Source organism: Triturus cristatus, chromosome 11, assembly GCF_964204655.1.
Source record: "Triturus cristatus chromosome 11, aTriCri1.1, whole genome shotgun sequence".
NCBI lineage: Eukaryota > Metazoa > Chordata > Amphibia > Caudata > Salamandridae > Triturus > Triturus cristatus.
Window position 1 is genome coordinate 1,115,442,424 of NC_140594.1, and position 17,227 is coordinate 1,115,459,650.

General features: G+C 48.3%; 1 protein-coding gene across 2 annotated transcripts in view; it reads right to left on the reverse strand.

Moving 5' to 3' along the window:
• Nucleotides 1-1,832: 1,832 nt before the first annotated feature.
• Nucleotides 1,833-17,227, reverse strand: part of LOC146786130 (cytochrome P450 2J2-like) — a 115,911-nt gene continuing 100,516 nt past the window's right edge. Inside the window, exon 9 of one of the 2 annotated variants that reach the window (XM_085635633.1) lies at nt 1,833-4,444. In XM_085635633.1, the coding sequence (XP_085491759.1) occupies nt 4,266-4,444 (179 nt within the window). In that variant the 3' untranslated portion in view covers nt 1,833-4,265. Of the gene's footprint in view, nt 4,445-14,275; nt 15,613-17,227 lie in introns of those variants that run through there. The other variant, XM_085635632.1, reaches the window with a different exon arrangement.

Genomic DNA, 17,227 nt, shown 5'->3' on the forward strand with positions numbered 1-17,227 from the left:
ATTGTTCCAAACCCTGAAGTTGCTGATGAAGATTTTCAAATGGCTCCCAATCAGTACCTCGAATACTATCACATATGACGTGGTCACAAGCAATCTGGATACTGGGGAACACCCTCTATAGTGGGATCAACAAACAACTCAACAGAAGGCTGCAGACCATTCAGAACTTGGCAGCCAGAACCACTCACAAACTCCCACACCTGAAGGAGTTTCACAGGCTTCCCATTCACAAATGAGCACAATTCAAAGTCATCACTCACACTTTCAAGGCACAACATTACAGTGGCCCAGAATACAATTGCATCTGCTTTCACAACCTTCCAGACACCTCTGATCGTCTGGTCTCTTACTTGCAAAAATCCCACACATAACAAAAACCATGTCCGGTGTTTGAGTCTTCTCCTGCATCACTTCTAAAGCATGGAGCAACCTGCTGCTACATATAAGAACCTCCTCCTTATTTTCTAAATGCTGCAAGAAGCTTTTAGAGTAGTCCCATTAGGCCCCAGGTGTGCCTACCATACCTACCATACCATACCCAGTCAGTGCCAGTATACCCTCCCGGGTGATAGTGCACTCAACAAATACGCAATGGTGAAGTTGGATTTTTTATAATTATTAGGAAAAGTAACTTTTAGAAAATTACCTTTGGCTAATGTGCATCAGCTGCCCAGTCAGTGGTTGGCCTAAATGAGGTGTTAAAACTGCCACCAGAGCAGGAACACTGACCTGGGTGTGGGCATATGGTTTGTTCCCCTAACAGGAAGACCAGTTAGTGCCGACCCAGGAGCTGCATTCATTTAATTCAGAAGTAGATGTAAGGTGAGACCTGTAGAAGGCAATCCTTTTTCTCCCAGCTAGGCTGGCACCAAACACAGAGGGAGGGGGGCTACCCACAGCATGGGCTTTGAATAACCACAGAGGAGGGAACTGCTCATTTTGTTGGCCAGACCTCTGGGTCGGCATTCAGGCTCTGCACAAGGGAGGAAGGTTTCACACACTGTCGATTTTGGAAGTAGGGTGCATTGGACTGATTACAGTAGGGTAAACAGGAACTGCTGCAAAAGTGAGAAGGGGTTCCTCCTGGGAACCTTTACTCCACTCACCAAGGAGGAGACCGCTTTCATCCCAACTATAAGCTAGTGTCAACCATAAATATGGCACCCCAAGGCAATCTCCTCAGAACACTCTCTGCACCTGTGAAAAACAACCGAAGGAGGACGACCCCTGGATTTTTAGACCTGTGAGGCGACCAAAAGGAATGGACCTCCCCCACTTGTAAACAGGACAAAGAAGATCCAAGGTTCAGTTGCTGGACCTCCTGTGTGGCTACAGGGACATAACTGAAAGAGACTTTTTTTTACTAAAGTGTCCAGAAGACCAGTAGCAAATGAACCTAGAACCACCCTGCTGGTGCCCCCAGCTGGATTGAGTCTAGACCCTTATGTGCTGTTCCTGAGGTCATGGGACTCTTGACTGTGTCCAACTGGACTTCTTCTAACAACTCTGAAAAGTCAAATATCCTTACTGGATGCCTCGTAAACACAATCATAAAAGGAGGATTGTAATGCACTCTTTCTAGCAGATCTCTGTAAAGTCTCTCTAAAGTCTTACTATTACTCCACACCAGTTACCTCCTCCTGAGCAAGTAAAACCTAGACATCCTGCCACGGCTAGAAATGGATTGAGAGCATACAAGAGAAATTACCAATGCAACAGCAGTCTTGCAGGGCCGCCAGCCTGCCACACGCTCTACAAATGTCTTAATATGAAAGACCCTCTTTAACAATAAAATATTTACTTGATTATGTATGTAGTCAACATGCAACTTATTTTTCAGGTTGATTTCATGATATTTTAATTCACTTAGCCAGTATTTCATTAATTTGTGCTAGAGTTTCATTAAAGACAATGATTCACATTTGCCAAACAACAAAGAAAAAACAATCATCTAAAGACGAAAAACAAATACAAAAAATGAGCAACATATTAGCAACATATTTACCGTTCTTTCGAAAACATTTTTGTATAATAAAGTCACTGAGGCCTGACTCATATACTCTAATTATTAGATCTTCGTTACTCAATGTTTAGATATTAATATGAATTAGATAAATAGTCCATTCATATGGTCCCACATGAGGGTACTCTAAATAGGCTAAATTGTTTTGTAGGTTTCCATTAATCACTTCATAAGAAACAACTTTAAAAGGTCCAGGATAATGACACCTAGATAATCCTCAATTAAGCCCACTTCAATTAAATATTTCTCTGGGCCTAATGAGCATTTTGAATGTGTAGGGATGGCCAGTAGTTTTTCAACGAGATTCTTCAGTGACCAGATGATAATTTGTAAGAAGTTATGGAATGGAGCCTGCCACCAAAAAGTCTGGTTTCCTGGTAATTTACTTTTACTTCCATCAAAGTCAGGCTTGTAAATCCTTTTGTGTGATTTGATAAGCATCTCCAGAGTAGTTTTAATCCTTCTACAGTGAACTAGTGTTAGGCTAATGTGTACAGAGAATGTTAACATAATTTATGTTAGGCTGGATTGGGTAGCTACTCTTGTGCCTGTTCAGCAGTGGTGAGGCAGCATCTCTGGTCATTAAATGTAAGATTTCAATTTAAAAAAAAGGAAGGGATTTATAAATCCCAACCTAAAACCTTCACTTTGTGACTTTTACCCCTTTATCTGAAGCAGCACATTGCCCTGACCTCTAATTCAATTATTTGACAAGCTGCTCAACTGCCCCGACTTCATGACATACCGCCACTACCTTTCTACACTTTCCATATATTTCTTTTGTCCTTACCTAAGTATCCACTTTATACCTTTCTTCCCTTTGTATCAGTATTTTCCTCTCCCTATTATTTGCAGTTTATTTAAATTTTGAATAAAAAACTACTTTTTGCTCATATATAGTTAGCTCTGTTAAATACCTCCCTATGTATCTCTTAGGACACTCTGCTACTCTTTTTTGTGAATAGTATCTGAGCTATATAAACATTCCTAAGTTTATTTATAATGGATGAAACATGGATCATAGAGACTCATCCACCTCTGCCCCATCAAGAACAGATACAGAAACCACTTGCCCTGTCCCTTGTTGCCTTATATTGCACACCTAAATTACATTTCTTCTATTTCCAACACTGGTCTTAGTGATGCCACTTTTCACTTTGTGATCAAATCAGTGACAGAAAATGTGATTTATTTATTTCGGTGGTTCATTAAAAAAGTTCAAGTCACAAGTAGAAGCATTTGCTTGTAAAACAAAAACACAGCACCTACTTTGGCTAATTCAACTTTATCAATAGAGAATCTACAAAGCAGTGGTTTAAATATTAAGCTATATTTGACTGTCCTTATTCTGATCACAGAGTCCATCTCTCATTCCTACTCTGAACTACAGAAGGATCATCCTCTTCAGCCCAACCCATGTCTTTCACCTTCGTTCCCGGTAAAAAACCTTAGATTGTCTATGATTTCCTCTCAAATTGTGTTGAAGACCTCTTGAAATCTGTCCTCAAACTCCGTCCGCGCACCTAAAATCTGGGTGGTTACTGAAACAGACATAGATGGTTAGCTATTTTATTGCATGCTTGCATAGACCTGTGATCTATTTAAAATCCATCCTAAAGGGTATATTTTCTGGAATGTTAGAATGGGATGGTCCAATGGATGCTTTCTTCTGCACTTCTCCCCCAAATCAAGCTCCTGTTGTGCCTGCATCTCCTGCACTAATGCTAGCTACCCCTGATAATAGGACAGCTCCCTAAGACCTCATTTGTGCTACAATATGTTTCTTCTAGGTGCTACATTGCCATAGAACAAGTACTATAATCAAGACTCTCACTAGCTCATATCATCGCTAGCACCAATCCCAGTATTGCAACTCCATCAAAGCCACGATGGGAGGGAAAGTGCATTTACAGTGCACATGTTTTTAAGGGTTTGCTGCTCAACAGGTTTATAAGATATTCTCTGGCACCTGACCTACAGACCTGGCCTTCTTGCAATATAAGAAAAGTAATTAAAAGTTGTGAAACGTATCTAAAAATATCTGTTTTACAACAGTCCTCTAGACTGTAGTACATTGATTATATGACTATCACAATGCAATCACAAATGTTAATGCATAATAGACTTCAGTTAGTATACAAGGATCTAATGTATATGCTATTAGCTAGTAGGACATTAATACTGCATATTGACATAACTTATGAATCCTTGGTCCGTACTTCAGCCTTGGGGCCCCCTTTGCCTAGCGTAATACAGCACAGATCTGGTAAGGGTGGGGCTTCATAGTGGCACCGAAAACAGGGTCCATTTTGATATTCTTAACCCCCTCGGGGAGCTTGAAGGTGAAGGCCCGAAGGAGGCTGGTGAAGAAGATGAACAGTTCTGTCCTTGCCAACTGCTCCCCCAAACACACACGATGTCCTGCAAGTGAAAAAACAAGAGAGCTAGATCAGGTATCTTACAACTGTCCAGCATAATGTATATAATGCATACTTTGCAAGGTAACATGGGAGGATATTGGGCTTGTGGGCCAATGGGAGGACTAAGAGGGGAGGCTACTGTGGAATGAATCATGACCACAGAGCTGAATAGTGAGAGGGTAACATTTTCTCGGCATTCAGTATTGTGTTTTTAGTTATTTTGCTTGGACCTTTTAGCAAAATTCTCATAAGTGTTTTTTACTAAAAAGAAGGTATCATGTTAAGAGCAATCTTTGGTATGTTTTACTGGAAAAAAATACTTATGGCTGTTATTTCTAACCTGCAACTTTTAAAACAATTGTAAATATCACAACGTTATATTTTCACTGGGCAGACGCTTTCCACTCTCCTCACGTTTTTAGCAATATTTATTAAACCACTTGTTATTACTATAAGAAATGATATGATAATTAAGGTCCCAATCAACGAGATGTCCAAAAGTAAGCTATATGCAGAAAACCTACCACTTTTTTGAAAGCCTTACTTAGAGATTCAACAAAGAGTTTTTAGTATTTTTCATCAATTTCAGCAGATGGGGGAAATATGATAAATAAGCTGAAAACATAAAACAAATTGTGTAGTTGCACTGTAGATACTCAACACACAGATCTTGTGAAGCAGAGATCAAAAAGATATTTAGAAATTTACACAACCATGAATGTAGATGACCATTTTGAATCAAACTATTCACTGTTAGTAGATAAAATTAAGTCCTTTTTAGGTCTCGCGAGCCAAAGGCTCGAAGAGACATTTTATATCTGGGCTTTGAAAGTGCTGCCGTGGCCTAAAGCTACAGTGCATGTGCGCGGGCGCGCGCGCCGCGCTTACTTTCACTTTCGCGGCCGCTTTGATCGCGATCGCGATCACTTTCAATTTCGCGCAGACCCAGCCTCCTCTGCCGGCACACCCACAACTGGCAACATTACTAGCGCTTGTTTCCTCGCCCTTTCATGTTGACATCTTCCACGCTGCTCTGACTTGAGGCAGGTCCTAGAGTGGCTGCACTAGCTCCTGGATGCGTGTGCCCGACGGTCCATGCAGTGCGCGTGGTGACAGATTTTATATGCAAAATTACCGCAGGCCGTCGATCTTGTCCGCATTGGCACCCGACTACACCCGCCTGCCTCGTTTATCTCGCCTGTTTACCAGTGCATAAGCCCCGCCCCTGTAAGGGAGATGGTCTGGAATCAAAGTAGGTATTCTGGCGTAATACGAATGTAGTGATGAAAGTCTTCAGTCCCTTACACGCCTCGATTCCCTTATTCACAGCCGCCTCAATTGGATTCGCAAACAGAATGACGTTTCATCCATATTTAATAAAGCAGCATACCTCCGATCCTACAAATGGCTATTCAGTACTGTACACGAGAAGTACATCCGTCCCAGCAGCAAAGCAGAAAACCTCTGATCGTAGGGCACTTGGTGTGAAAAAACACCTTCTGCTTTTTGACCGGACCGTTATGCCGTTGTTTCTTTCGACTTTTAACACCAGAGCTCAACAAGCTAGGACAGCCTTATCAAACAGGTTTTCAAAACCATCTCATGCTTACATAGAAACGGCTTCTTGAAGGGATGCTTTTAAAACACGAGGAGATGGCAATATTGAACCATATCCACCCAAACACAGACGGTACCCCCTATAAATCTTAATTCTAGGTCTGGACTAAGGGCTAAAAACAATTAAGCAAGACAAAAATACCACCTGACCTGAATTTTTCGAGTGTGTCTAAATATGTGTTCTGAGCCGGAGAAGCGCTACACAATATACATGCTTTGTAGAAAAGATATTTTATTTAAAACCTTTTCAAACACATTCTTTTTTAATTCTGCCTAGTATCCTCAATAGATGTATTACTCTCATATATCTATTGACTGCCATATTATTCCATCAACATGTAGCACTTATTTAGCAAAACTTACACATGAAACCTACTCCACAGAACATACAAAAAAAAGCATTGGCATAGCCAATAGGTCTCGCCTTTGGGACCTTATAAGTGTTTAGCTATGCAACAGTTGCATAACTAAATACTTATAAGGTTCCAAAAGCGAGACCTATTGGCTATGCAAAGCGGCCGCAATCGCGATCAAACAACAAAGCGGCCGCGAAAGTGAAAGTAATCGCGGTAAAGCGCGGCGCGCGCGCCCGCGCACATGCACTGTAGCTCTAGGCTGGCCTGGCAGCACTTTTTGGAGCCCTTTCAATAAGTCTCGCCATTCTGCGAGGCTCCTCTGAAGCTCATTGAATCCTGCGCTCTATTCTAGACTCGTTCATGTAGTTTGATGTTTTGCTATACATTTAATGCAGCGTTATGAATATGAATTGCATGTAAGTGGCCCTAATACTTAGTGATGCAGGAACGCTACACAAGTCTGAATAATAGATCAATAAATAATAAAAGTGCTCAGGGCGCTATACTGACCTAGAATTTGCCATTACGCTCTGCGGATCAGTGTGAATGGCTCCTGCCATGTTCTGCTTTCATGCACAGAAAATATATTTAAATAGACGTGGGGTTAAGCCACGTAGGTGGATAAAAACTCATTAAAAAGCCTTATGGTTAGAGGCCCATTCTTCCTTCTGTAAAGTGATTGTAACGTGAAATCTGCAAGACAGTAAGCAGTGAATTCTAAAGGAAGCGAAACGGGATTCTGGCAACATAAAATTTCTCCTTTGCACTCTGGTACCAAATGTGCAATCGTTAGGAGACTTTTTTCAACTAACAAGTTAAAATGGCCCACATTCGTCTTCACTTTCGCGGTACAGTGCCTGCACGCTCTACCCAGGAGCACACAGTTGCATCAAACAGTATATTGGCATTTGAGCCGAAGCATTGCTCCTCCTAGACAACAACAAATGCATGAGCTGTCCTAGATATATTTGGCTTTAAATATTAAAATGTGTTACTCACCTGGTTGCAAGACTCAGCCGGTCAGACGACTTCAGCGTGCATGTGTTTGTCCTTCCTGTAAACTCAGCGGTCAGATGCACTTTTCACTCCATCCCCTGGCGGGAAGCAAGCGGACTGTGTCCATAATTAATGAAAACAAGCATTGGCATAGCCAATAGGTCTCGCCTTTGGGACCCCATAAGAGTTGAGCCATGCAACAGTTGATGTTGTTGCACCAAGGATATTGTGCTGCATAACTAAATACTTATAAGGTCCCAAAAGCGAGACCTATTGGCTATGCCAATGCTTGTTTATAATGGAATCACCTCCCTCTACCTATTGTGCAAAGAATGGCAATGAATCAAATATGCTTTTCACAATCAATCATTTTTTTATATGCTACATTGTCGTGTTTTTTCTACATACAGGGGCCGATTCCGATCCTGTAAAAAGGGCCTGCAAATCGTTGTAAGGAGCGTTTCACCCGTACGACTCGTACCCGGTAAACGCTCCATACAATCGAGAAAGTACGATTCGTACAGAAAGGCTTTTTCTGTACGAATCGTACAAAAGACCATCCAGGCAAACAATACCAGCGATTCCGATCCGGAACTGCTTCGACGCGACCTCTCGACGTATTTAAGCAGCGTATTCCGGCCCAGCAAGTACGATTCGTCCCGACGTCACCACGTACCACGCTTTTTTTACAAGAGCGAAAAGCTGCCGGGACACCAGAACCCTACGCCACGGAGCCCCGGTACGTGACGGACAGCCATGGACCCCGCCCTACGTGTCATCCCGGTCCTCTTGGCCTATGACCTGGTGCACCGCACCTGACGCACATGCCGCAGAAGGTGAGAACAACACCCAGGGTCAGAGTGGGGGTGAGGGCCAGGAAGCATACCCCATACCAAAAAAAACCCTATAAAATGGAGGCCATACATTACCACCTGGAACTGGTCATTTGGGGGGCGTGTCCAGCAACCCCTGCGTCCCGCAACAACGGAAGTGGACGGGTACGGTGCGTACCACACGTACCCCTATGGCACCATTACAACAGTGGTACGGACCGTACCCATGCATGAATGCGTGGGTACGGTGCGTACCACGGCAGGAATAGTGCTGTAGGGTACCTGTGGTACGCACCGTACCCACGCATTCATGCGTGGGTACGGTGCGTACCACAGCAGGAATGGTGCCGTAGGGGTACGTGTGGTACGCACCGCACCAACGTATGAATGCATGGGTACGGTGCTTACCACACGTACCCCGTTACGGCAGCAGTAATTTTGGGATACGAGGCATACACACGCCAGGAATGTGGGCATAGAAGACTGGCCCAGCATGTTACCTACATATTGTCGTGTGTAGAGTTCCTGGCCAGCAGTGTACAGCTCCAAGGGGGTGTGTGGGTGAGTGCAGAGGACTTCCAGCAGTGTCCAGACATATGAGGGGTGGGTGCATATCACTACCAGCAGTGTCCAGGCATATGAGGGGTGGGTGCATATCACTACCAGCAGTGTCCAGACATATGAGGGGTGGGTACAGAGGACTCCAGCAGTGTCCAGGCATATGAGGGGTGGGTGCATATCACTACCAGCAGTGTCCAGACATATGAGGGGTGGGTGCAGAGGACTCCCAGCAGTGTCCAGGCATATGAGGGGTGGGTGCAGAGGACTCCCAGCAGTGTCCAGACATATGAGGGGTTGGGTGCAGAAGACTCCCAGCAGTGTCCAGGCATATGAGGGGTGGGTGCAGAGGACTTCCAGCAGTGTCCAGACATATGAGGGGTAGGTGCAGAGGACTCCAGCAGTGTCCAGGCATATGAGGGGTGGGTGCATATCACTACCAGCAGTGTCCAGGCATATGAGGGGTGGGTGCAGAGGACTCACAGCAGTGTCCAGACATATGAGGGGTGGGTGCAGAGGACTCCCAACAGTGTCCAGGCATATGAGGGGTGGGTGCATATCACTACCAGACGTGTCCAGGCATATGAGGGATGGGTGCATATCACTACCAGCAGTGTCCAGACATATGAGGGGTGGGTGCAGAGGACTCCAGCAGTGCCCAGGCATATGAGGGGTGGGTACATATCACTACCAGCAGTGTCCAGACATATGAGGGGTGGGTGCAGAGGACTCCCAGCAGTGTCCAGGCATATGAGGGGTGGGTGCATATCACTACCAGCAGTGTCCAGGCATATGAGGGGTGGGTGCATATCACTACCAGCAGTGTCCAGACATATGAGGGGTGGGTACAGAGGACTCCAGCAGTGTCCAGGCATATGAGGGGTGGGTGCATATCACTACCAGCAGTGTCCAGACATATGAGGGGTGGGTGCAGAGGACTCCCAGCAGTGTCCAGGCATATGAGGGGTGGGTGCAGAGGACTCCCAGCAGTGTCCAGGCATATGAGGGGTGGGTGCAGAGGACTCCCAGCAGTGTCCAGACATATGAGGGGTTGGGCGCAGAAGACTCCCAGTAGTGTCCAGGCATATGAGGGGTGGGTGCAGAGGACTCCCAGCAGTGTCCAGACATATGAGGGGTGGGTGCATATCACTACCAGCAGTGTCCAGGCATATGAGGGGTGGGTGCAGAGGACTCACAGCAGTGTCCAGACATGTGAGGGGTGGGTGCAGAGGACTCCCAGCAGTGTCCAGGCATATGGGGGTGGGTGCATATCACTACCAGCAGTGTCCAGGCATATGAGGGATGGGTGCATATCACTACCAGCAGTGTCCAGACATATGAGGGGTGGGTGCAGAGGACTCCAGCAGTGTCCAGGCATATGAGGGGTGGGTGCAGAGGACTCCTAGCAGTGTCCAGACATATGAGGGGTGGGTGCAGAGGACTCCAGCAGTGTCCAGGCATTTGAGGGGTAGGTGCATATCACTACCAGCCGTGTCCAGGCATATGAGGGGTGTGTGCAGAGGACTCCCAGCAGTGTCCAGACATATGAGGGGTGGGTGCAGAGGACTCCCAGCAGTGTCCAGGCATATGAGGGGTGGGCGCATATCACTACCAGCAGTGTCCAGACATATGAGGGGTGGGTGCAGAGGACTCCCAGCAGTGTCCAGGCATATGAGGGGTGGGTGCATATCACTACCAGCAGTGTCCAGGCATATGAGGGATGGGTGCATATCACTACCAGCAGTGTCCAGACATATGAGGGGTGGGTGCAGAGGACTCCAGCAGTGTCCAGGCATATGAGGGGTGGGTGCAGAGGACTCCCAGCAGTGTCCAGACATATGAGGGGTGGGTGCAGAGGACTCCAGCAGTGTCCAGGCATTTGAGGGGTAGGTGCATATCACTACCAGCCGTGTCCAGGCATATGAGGGGTGTGTGCAGAGGACTCCCAGCAGTGTCCAGACATATGAGAGGTGGGTGCAGAGGACTCCCAGCAGTGCCCAGGCATATGAGGGGTGGGTGCATATCACTACCAGCAGTGTCCAGGCATATGAGGGGTGGGTGCATATCACTACCAGCAGTGTCCAGACATATGAGGGGTGGGTGCAGAGGACTCCAGCAGTGTCCAGCCATATGAGGGGTGGGTACATATCACTACCAGCAGTGTCCAGACATATGAGGGGTGGGTGCAGAGGACTCCCAGCAGTGTCCAGGCATATGAGGGGTGGGTGCATATCACTACCAGCAGTGTCCAGGCATATGAGGGATGGGTGCATATCACTACCAGCAGTGTCCAGACATATGAGGGGTGGGTGCAGATGACTCCAGCAGTGTCCAGGCATATGAGGGGTGGGTGCAGAGGACTCCCAGCAGTGTCCAGACATATGAGGGGTGGTGCAGAGGACTCCAGAAGTGTCCAGGCATTTGAGGGGTAGGTGCATATCACTACCAGCCGTGTCCAGGCATATGAGGGGTGTGTGCAGAGGACTCCCAGCAGTATCCAGACATATGAGGGGTGGGTGCAGAGGGCTCCCAGCAGTGTCCAGGCATATGAGTGGTGAGTGCATATCACTACCAGCAGTGTCCAGGCATATGAGGGGTGGGTGCATATCACTACCAGCAGTGTCCAGAAATATGAGGGTTGGGTGCAGAGGACTCCAGCAGTGTCCAGCCATATGAGGGGTGGGTGCATATCACTACCAGCAGTGTCCAGACATATGAGGGGTGGGTGCAGAGGACTCCAGCAGTGTCCAGGCATATGAGGGGTGGGTGCATATCACTACCAGCAGTGTCCAGACATATGAGGGGTGGGTGCAGAGGACTCCCAGCAGTGTCCAGGCATATGAGGGGGGGTGCATATCACTACCAGCAGTGTCCATGCATATGAGGGGTGGGTGCAGAGTACTCCCAGCAGTGTCCAGACATATGAGGGGTGGGTGAAGAGGACTCCCAGCAGTGTCCAGGCATAAGAGGGGTGGGTGCATATCACTACCAGCAGTGTCCAGGCATATGAGGGGTGGGTGTATATCACTACCAGCAGTGTCCAGACATATGAGGGGTGGGTGCAGAGGACTCCAGCAGTGTCCAGGCATATGAGGGGTGGGTGCATATCACTACCAGCAGTGTCCAGACATATGAGGGGTGGGTGCAGAGGACTCCCAGCAGTGTCCAGACATATGAGGGGTGGGTGCAGAGGACTCCAGCAGTGTCCAGACATATGAGGGGTGGGTGTATATCACTACCAGCAGTGTCCAGGCATATGAGGAGTGGGTGCATATCACTACCAGCAGTGTCCAGGCATATGAGGGGTGGGTGCATATCACTACTAGCAGTGTCCAGACATATGAGGGGTGGGTGCAGAGGACTCCCAGCAGTGTCCAGACATATGAGGGGTGGGTGAAGAGGACTCCCAGCAGTGTCCAGGCATAAGAGGGGTGGGTGCATATCACTACCAGCAGTGTCCAGGCATATGAGGGGTGGGTGTATATCACTACCAGCAGTGTCCAGACATATGAGGGGTGGGTGCAGAGGACTCCAGCAGTGTCCAGGCATATGAGGGGTGGGTGCATATCACTACCAGCAGTGTCCAGACATATGAGGGGTGGGTGCAGAGGACTCCCAGCAGTGTCCAGACATATGAGGGGTGGGTGCAGAGGACTCCAGCAGTGTCCAGACATATGAGGGGTGGGTGTATATCACTACCAGCAGTGTCCAGGCATATGAGGAGTGGGTGCATATCACTACCAGCAGTGTCCAGGCATATGAGGGGTGGGTGCATATCACTACTAGCAGTGTCCAGACATATGAGGGGTGGGTGCAGAGGACTCCAGCAGTGTCCAGGCATATGAGGGGTGGGTGCATATCACTACCAGCAGTGTCCAGACATATGAGGGGTGGGTGCAGAGGACTCCCAGCAGTGTCCAGGCATATGAGGGGTGGGTGCAGAGGACTCCCAGCAGTGTCCAGACATATCATATGAGGGGTGGGTGCAGAGGACTCCCAGCAGTGTCCAGGCATATGAGGGGTGGGTGCATATCACTACCAGCAGTGTCCAGACATATGAGGGGTTGGTGCAGAGGACTCCAGCAGTGTCCAGGCATCTGAGGGGTGGGTGCATATCACTACCAGCAGTGTCCAGACATATGAGGGGTGCGTGCCGAGGACTCCCAGCAGTGTCCAGGCATATGAGGGGTGGGTGCAGAGGACTCCCAGCAGTGTCCAGACATATGAGGGGTGGGTGCATATCACTACAAGCAGTGTCCAGGCATATGAGGGGTGGGTGCAGAGGACTCCAATAGTGTCCAGGCATACGAGGGGTGGGTGCATATCACTACCAGCAGTGTCCAGACACATGAGGGATGTGTGCAGAGGACTCCCAGCCATGTCCAGGCATATGAGGGGTGGGTGCAGAGGACTCCCAGCAGTGTCCATACATATGAAGGGTGGGTGCATATCACTACCAACAGTGTCCAGGCATATGAGGGGTGGGTGCAGAGGACTCCAGCAGTGTCCAGGCATATGAGGGGTGGGTGCATATCACTACCAGCAGTGTCCCGACATATGAGGGTTGGGTGCAGAGGACTCCCAGTAGTGTCCAGGCATATGAGGGGTGGGTGCGGAGGACTGCCAGCAGTGTCCAGACATATGAGGGGTTGGTGCAGAGGACACCCAGAGGTGCCCCACTCCCAGGAGTATGGATGTCTTCCACACACTGCATGACACACCACATGTGGGTGTGAGGACATATAACACATGCATACCCACCCATGGCGGGTGCCGCACAATACACACCCTGATGTCATGTCAACAGACTGTATAGTCATGGAAATTCAGACAAAAATGAGTTGGCCAAAGGGAACACACACTGTCACGCACATCACAGGAGTGATAGGAATGTCCAGGTGCTAGTCCAGCCACCCAGATGTTGTCTCTCATGGAAGGAATAGGGTTCAATGCTACTAGTTACAATGCACACAATTGTGAGTCAGGTGCCCAAATACCCTGCATTACACGTGCCATTTGTGTGTTAGGCCGTGATTACACACATGCACAGTGCTGAAAAGGGGCAATTGGTCCCTGATGCCATTCCCACATCCCCAAAACACAAGTACAGTGACTGGCAAAGATGGCACGGACGAGTCAGCAGGAGACATTGGTGAGCATGCATGGCCATTGTTGAAGGGATCCGTCACCAACAAAGGATATGTTGACACAGGGCAGCACAACAATTGTGCAACTGTTTGCAGGGAACATGTCAGGTGCCACAGAGGAAGGAACACTCCTTGGGACAATGTCTCCCCATCCAAAGGAACACACACTACCAATTAATATTTTCACAGCCATTGTGATGGCACACAGATACCATGGTCCACCTCATGACCATCATACTAAAACCTTTCACATTACCCTAACACATCACCAGAACACCTACTTCATGAGCCTCATCACCAACATCAAGTACCTGAAATGCAATAGTGTTGAAACTAAATGAAAAGGCTTTATTCAGCACACAAACAAAAGTTTGATGAAAACACTATATATAAAGGCCAATGGCCAGTCCAAAGTTAGAGTGCAAGGGTGGACGTAGGTGAGTGTGTCCACCCCTACCTTGCCTGCACAAAGTCACCTCAAGGGTTGTCGACCGGGGGGGAGGCATCATCACTGGGAGTACCAGGCACCGCAGGGACAGGGGTGGGTTGGGTAGGTGTGGTGGGTGCAGGGCTGGACGTATCCACCACAGGGGGTGGGGCAGCAGCAAAGGTGGTGGTGAACAGCTCGCTGCACACTGCTGCCAGGGCGTCCAGAGGAACCCCTGCACCTGAAGAAACTGCAGGGTCAACGGAGGGGGGGTGTCCGAGGGATGGGGCGCAGCGCTCTTGGGGGAGGGGGTGGACATGGGGGGGACTCAACTCCCCTGCCCGGGGACTTCCTCGCCCGCTTGCGGGGTGGGGTCACAGTGGGGCTGAGGGAGAGACTAGCCATGAAGGTCTCTTTGTCTGACAGTTGGGTAGGGGAGCCAAGGGGAGTGGATTTGGAGGAAGTGGGTCATGAAGACTGCGGACTCCGACTGTGGCTGCGTGTCTGCCGTTTGCCCCCAGACCCTGTGGGTGTGACTACAGCCCCCTGAGTGTGCGTGACAGGAGGTGTGCGCTGTGCCTTACTTGGGGGTGTGCTGGATGTGTCTGTTGGGGTGTGTGCCTGTGACTGTCTGTGTGTGCTTTGGTCAGACATGGGAGAGGGCAGTGTGGATGGGTCTGGGGTGGGGGGGACGGAGCGCCACAGGAGAGACACTGCTTCCGTCAGTGAAGAGTCCATGGACCGCAGAAACCTGCGTTGATCAGTCATCGTTGATGACATGCCCTCCACGAACGACATCAGCAGTCTAGTGTGTTCATGGAGGACATGCAGCATCGATGCCTGACCAACCTGCAACTGCCGCAGTGTGTTCACAGACTCTTCACGGAGGGCAGCAGGGGTGACAGGGGCTGCGGTGCCTGGTCCGAAGGAGACACGGTGGGACCCTGCACGGACAGAAGGGATGGGAGCAACTGGGAGGGCGGAGATGGCAATGGAGGAGGCGGGTACAGATGTTGGGATGATGCCAGATGTTGTTGCATCCTCCGCCTCCTCAAGGATGTCAGCCTGGGACCCGTCGGTGTCGTACATGCTCTCGCCGCAAGACAGGTCCTCTGACTGACTCCCCTCGCCCTCCATGCCACTGGCTCCTGCTGACTCCACAGCACTTGTGGCACTGTCGCTGGGTCCCTCCTGAAGGTCCATGCAGGTGTCTCCCTCGCTTGTGGATGATGATGCTGTGGGCAAGGAGAAGAAACAAAAAAGCATCAGTCACCTGTATACATCTGACACATGAGCACAAGAACAATTGGTCACAGTGCATATCAGGCAATGCATCATGAGTAACAGCTACATTACTCCGCACATATGTAAGCCCTGTACTGCCCAGTTGGTAGCCCCACCATGCCACTTGGACACCATGAAAATAAATACACAAAAGGCCACAACTTGAATGAGTAATACACTGAGGAGCTAGTGTCTGTGAACCGGTGAGCACAGCAATACAGTGAAGTCATGACACCTCTTGTTTACCCTCCAAGAAATAGTAGTGGTGCACTCAAGGTAAACTAACACACCTCAATACTCAAGGTGTCACCACACTCAGAGACCTGTAAGTCCTTTGGAACACAAAACCAACAAATGTTGGTACCTTGGGACTCACAATACTTTACACAATCTACATGTATTGAATGTGACAATTGTCCATTTCGTGAAAAGAACACTTATGTGCCTGCATGCAATATGTGGCACAAGGCAGTGCACACAAAAGTACATTGACACTGTCATTGAAGAAGCTGGCACCTTTTCTGAGGAGCCACTGTTAGAAATAGATGGTGTTTTAGAATATACATATACATGAGCCCATGGAGGTCTTGATGTCTTGACACTCGTTAGTTTGTATCACCGACAACTAAGGAGTCTCACAAAATCAAGACCACCGTGGAAACATGTCTATGGAGAATCTGCAACACCATTTAGTTAGAACAGTGGCTTCTTTGAAAAGGTGCCAGCTGATTCAATGACAGTGTCAATGTACTTTTGTGTGCACTACCTTGTGCAACATATTGCATGCAGGCACATCAGTGTGCTTAACACAAATCATCAAATTTCAACATGTTAAACATGAACAACTGTTGACAAGTGCTGTGAGTGCCAAGGTACAATTTATGACGAGTAAGGACTTGAATCATGTCAGTTGTCACCAGGCCATCCGTCACCTGATTACACAGTTGGCTACACATATGACCTACTGCCTGTCATCTGGAGTGGCACACATGTCCACACCAAGGATAATGCATCAGCTAATGGGCCTTTAATTGGGTGGTAAAAAAGACCAGCTGTACTGTGGGGACACCCTCATGGCAAGCCAAAATGTACACACAGATGTCAGCACACAAAGTCAAAACTGCGTTGCATCAGAACCACACACGTGCAAAAAATGTATGAGCAGGATTCTTGTTGTCAAAAAAATGACACATGCTGCAAAGCACGTACATGAAGCACTGGCCAGCATCACAGGGGCACAGCACAGTGTATTTTAGTCCAGGCAATTCTCACACACAAGTCAGACCTGGCAATGAAAAATCAGGGTTGCACTTGTATGCCTCTCCCGCCCCCCCCCCCATACCTGAGTCAATGTGATTGATACAGATCAAGAAGTGACACCTATTATTCAGGGTTACAACAACTGTGCTTGAAAAATTGCTTCGTGTACAGCACATCACCTCGTGGGGCTGGCAACACATATTTGTGACCAACAACCATCAACAGATTGTTGTGAATAGCTAAACAGGTACTGCCCAGTGTGAGTATGCACAAGCAAAATGGTGTATCCCTGTCCAGTGAACATAT